The following is a 5,000-nucleotide window of genomic DNA, read 5'->3' on the forward strand; positions in this document are numbered from 1 at the left end:
CTCTCTCTCTCTCTCTCTCTCTCTCTCTCTCTATCGTTCCAGCTCAGGGCCTCGTCTGTCTGTTTCGGCGTGGAGAAGAACACCACCACACACACAGACACACGCACACACAGACACACACACGCCTGGCGCTCTGAATGAGCGGGGATCCGAGCCAGTGAGCTGCGGGTGGAGCGGAGCGGCGCGGAGGCCCGCGGAGGCCTGATTAAAATGGGGTGAGTTGACGGAGGGTCTGACACGTAGCCCGCTAGCAGGAAGCTAACGGGCGCCGGCGGCGGCCGCGGGGAGAGATCCGCCTCCAAACCCGATCCCACCCGCTGCAACCCAACGCTCTCGGCTAGGTTAGCCTCGCTCCAGTCTGAGGGATACCAGGGTTATACAAACCCTGCCGGGCCGAGATGCACACACACACACACGCATATTGACACGCACACACACACGCACGCACGCACGCACGCACGCACGCACGCACACACACACACACACACACACACACACACACACACACACACACACATTCACACGCACACACACGCACGCACGCACGCACGCACGCACACACACACACACACACACACACACACACACACACGTGCGCACGCACACACACAGACACACACAGGGTGCACGCTTACACCTACGCATGCAGACATGCAAGCTTCAGCACGCGGCCAGATGGTCGGATAAAGATACACAAAGACGGAACGAAAGCCAACACACACAGAGAGATTGGCGGGTCCAATTTGTTTATGCATGCGATAGAAAGGCAAGCTGGAATATGGTTGACGGATTTGCTAATTAAACGTGTGCTCAGATTTAAAACCATGAAATTCTTAGAAGGTTAATGTATGCCATGGGCAAAAGCTAACTTATGACAAACAAGAATTTAATCCTTAGCCCATCTTATTTTAAAGTCCATTCATAAAAAACAAAGGTCAACCATGGTTTGCTTTTGTTGTTGTTTCCTCAAATTGGTGTGCCGGCAGTGCCATGGTCCATTGTTAAAGTGATGGATACCAGCGCGCGGCTCCTCCACAGACTGACAGCCGAGGACTCTGAAGCTTGCTCCCCATCACAGAGTACACCATTCTCCTAATACTGATTTATTTCCTCATTTTCCCACCGTCCTTCCTCACAGACGCCCCCATTTATACGGCCCAGGCAGGGATGGGCCTGGGTGCATGCTGGCACAGGGAGCCTTGATTTACTGGGGAGTCACGCTTGTGACTTATTCCCTTGTTATCGCCGGTGACGGGAGCTTCAGGGAGAAAATGCATCAGCCGCCAGAAAGCCCTTTATACTGTCAGTAACTCAGGGAGAGAGTGAAAATACAAAGTACACACACACTCACACACACACACACACTCAGTAAGCAATGTGCTGCTGATTAACAATGCACGCCACATGCCTATTAAAAGCACAATCTGCATGTCAGCGTTTTATATGCAATTAGCTGTTGGTTGGGAACAAACATTCACGCACACACGCATACACGCACACACACACACACACACACACATACACACACACACACACACACACACACACACACACACACACACACACACACACACACACACACACACACACACACACACACACACACACACACACACACACATAATCAATCACACATACACGCAACACAATTACGCCAGCCAACCAACCAAGGGGAAAGTGACAACGTTTTCGACTGATTCCCTGGTTGATAGGATCAGCCTTTATGCCCACGGTTAGGCCTCGCTAATAAGTCTCATGGCTTTCCCTTCTGTCGTTCGGTTCATTCATTCAATCACCGCTAACGCACATGATGTCTGGGAAGTTCCATTCTGTGACGTCTGCGACGTCAGACTCATAAATGCTGTAAAATCAATGGCATCGTGGCGGTCTGGTGCCGGAAAAGAAGAAGAAGTGTGATAGGAATCGAAATGGGGCCATTACGTCTGTGTGGGTGTGTGTGTGGGTATGTGTGTGGGTGTGTGTGCCTGTGTGGATGTGTGTGTGTGTGTGTGTGTGTGTGTGTGTGTGTGTGTGTGTGTGTGTGTGTGTGTGTGTGTGTGTGTGTGTGTGTGTGTGTGTGTGTGTGTGTGTGTGTGTGGATGTGTGTGTGCGTGTGTGCATATGTGTGTGTCGACGTGTGCGTGTGTCTGGGGATGTGTGTGTGTGTGTGTGTGTGTGTCTGAATATATGTGCGGTTGTGAGAGTGTATGTGTGTCTGCATGTGTACATGTGTATGTACACGTGTGTGTATTCGTCTGCATGTGTATATGTATGTATATGTGTGTATGTGTGTGTCTGAACGTGTGTGTGTGTGTAAAGGGGGACGACTGCTGGCCGACGGGCATTAGGGAGCGTTTGTAACTAACGATGATTCGAGTTTCATTACTCATCCCGAACCTCGGCGGGATCAGCCCTCGCCCGACGCTCCATAATCGGAACGATCATAACCACCGCCACGGTCATGACCCCTTAATCCTCCACCCAGACCCCCCCCCCCCCTCTGCTGCTCCCTCACTCACTGGAAAGTGAGAGAGAGAGAGAGGGAGAGAGAGAGAGAGAGAGAGAGAGAGAGAGAGAGAGAGAGAGAGAGAGAGAGAGAGAGGGTGAGGGTGAGGGGGAGGGAGGGAGGGAGGGAGGGAGGGAGGGAGGGAGTGGGAGAGAGAGAGAGGTCAGAATACAGAGAGAGAGAGAGAGAGAGAGGGAGGGAGAGGTACAGGATGTAGAAGCATGAGCTCACTGAGTTCTTAGCAGCCTTGTCGCCTGGCGGGGTGTTTGTGTGTGTTTGTGTGTGTTTGTGTGTTTGTGTGTTTGCGTGTGTGTGTGTCTGTGTGTGATTACTGAGAAGGAGGGAGCTTGTTATCGTCATTACTATCCCTTCGCCTCGGCCACAGCTCTCTCCACCACCGTCGCCGCTCAACTCATTCTGTCTATCACCTCCCCCCCCTCCCCTCCCTCCCTTCACCTCTCTCTCTCTCCCTCCCCTCCCTCCCTTCACCTCTCTCTCTCTCTTCCTCCCCTTCCTCCCTTCCCTCCCTTCACCCCTCCCTCCCCTCCCTCCCAGCCTCCCCTCCCTCCCTTCACCCCTCTCTCTCCCTCCCCTCCCTCCCTTCAGCTCTCTCTTTCTATCTCCCTCCCTCCCTCCCCTCCCTTCACCCCTCTCTCTCCCTCCCCTCCCTCCCTTCCTCCCCCCCCTCCCCTCACCTCTCTCTCCCTCCCTTCCTCCCCCCCCTCCCTTCACCTCTCTCTCTCTCTCTTCCTCCCCCCCCTCCCTTCACCTCTCTCTCCCTCCCTTCCTCCCCCCCCTCCCTTCACCCCTCTCTCTCCCTCCCCTCCCTCCCAGCCTCCCCTTCACCTCCCTCTCTCGCTCTCCCTCCCAGCCCTCCCTCCCTTCCCCTCTCTCCCTCCCCACTCCATCCCTCCCCTGTCTATCTTCTATGACCTGCGTTCTCCCGGTGTCACTGGGCTCTCATCGCTCAGGCTATTCTTACATAGACCGCTAGTTTCATTCGTCAATGGCCATTACAGTAAGTTAATTGGTCCTGCCCTTTTAGGACCTCGGCTGTGAAGCCAATCCTGTCCCTAAGGGGAACGATGACGAAGAGAGAGCGAGGGAGAGCGGGGCTTTTGTTAAACAAATGAATGTAGACGTAAATAGAGGCTGAAGTCGGGGTTAGGGCCATTGTGTCTGTCAGTGTGCGACAACCATCCCGAACACCGGTCACGCCCAGCATGTCTTCCTGGGCTGGTTTGTGAAGGCGCCCTACCGTACAGCGAGTCTGTTGGGCTTTTATCTCTGTGGCATTGTCAAGGGGGGGATCTCGGGTTTAACAAGGACCAGAATGAGACCTTCTGAGGGCATTGCAGGCATTGCGCCCTGTGTCCTCAACTTTCATCAGAATCTGTATTATGTTATAATTATGATAGAATTTCATCAGTGGACTAACACTGGGTTTTAGTATACTGGCATTCGTGCTAAAGATGAAGGTCAAGGTCTACACGCACGCATACACACACATACCCACACGCACATCAACACACACACTCGCACACACGCACTCACAGATACACATATACAAGCCTAAGTAGGATTTGAATGGGGATGACAATCTGCATTCCTGAGTGTCATGTGTGTCCGCCTGTCCTTCTGTGCGTCCTTCTGCGTGTGTGTGTGTGTGCGTGCGTGCGTCAACGTGAGGATTTGCTCCAGTCTTCCATTCTGAACTCTCCCTGTCCTTCATCCCCCCCCTTCCAGGCCCAGGATCTGTCTGCCTTCTGTCTGCGAGCCTGAGGGCGTCTGGCCGAGCCGGCGGCCATGCCAGATGTAAAGTCCCCTCCATCATGTGACTACCCCCTGGCCTCCTCCGACCCCACAGGCTCCCCCTCCAGGTGTGCCTCCTTCTTCAGCCCGGACATGGAAGTGGACCCCTGCCTCCCCAGCCACCCCTTGTCCCCCGGCGCCCTGCCCACGTTCCCCCACCACGGGCACGGCCTCCCGCAGTACCCCGTGGGCCTCCAGGGGGCGCCCTTCCCGTTCATGTCCAGGTGCAACAGCAGCACCCTGCTGAGTAACCTGGGGCTGCGGACCTGCTCCGGCCGGCAGGCGGCCTACGGCGTGGGGCCGCTGCAGGGGCAGGAACCCTACGCCTGCGTCCAGGGCGATGGCGGCGGCGGCGGCGGCGGCAGGCCCTACCGGAGCATGGAGAACCTGCACTGGAACAGCGTGGCCGACCCGGGGATGTACGGGCTCGCCGGCGGCCCCTACAGGAGCATGGAGAGCGAGTTCGTGTTCCGCTGCACCGAGACGAGCCACTGGTACGACGGGCCCCCGGACGGGGCCGGCATGGGGGTGTACGGGCTGATGCCCAGCCCCGAGAGCCTGGCGTTCTACTCCCGGCGAGGCCTGCCCCGGAAGGACCTGGCGCTCTTCCCTCATTGGCTGTTCCCCGGCGGCGTGGACGAGTGCGACGGCAGGAAGGGCCTGCGGGAGAAGCTCCGCCTCC

General features: G+C 56.0%; 1 protein-coding gene across 1 annotated transcript in view; it reads left to right on the forward strand.

Annotated features, from left to right (window-relative positions):
* Positions 1-5,000, forward strand: part of arhgef49 (Rho guanine nucleotide exchange factor 49) — a 39,445-nt gene that overhangs the window by 16,593 nt on the left and 17,852 nt on the right. The window contains exons 2-3 of the mRNA XM_030344046.1: positions 43-215; positions 4,253-5,000. The exon at positions 4,253-5,000 is cut by the window's right edge and continues 988 nt beyond it. Of these exons, the coding sequence (XP_030199906.1) occupies positions 4,313-5,000 (688 nt within the window). The 5' untranslated portion in view covers positions 43-215; positions 4,253-4,312. The remainder of the gene's footprint in view (positions 1-42; positions 216-4,252) is intronic.

Source organism: Gadus morhua, chromosome 20 (assembly GCF_902167405.1).
Source record: "Gadus morhua chromosome 20, gadMor3.0, whole genome shotgun sequence".
Classification (NCBI taxonomy): Eukaryota; Metazoa; Chordata; class Actinopteri; order Gadiformes; family Gadidae; genus Gadus; species Gadus morhua.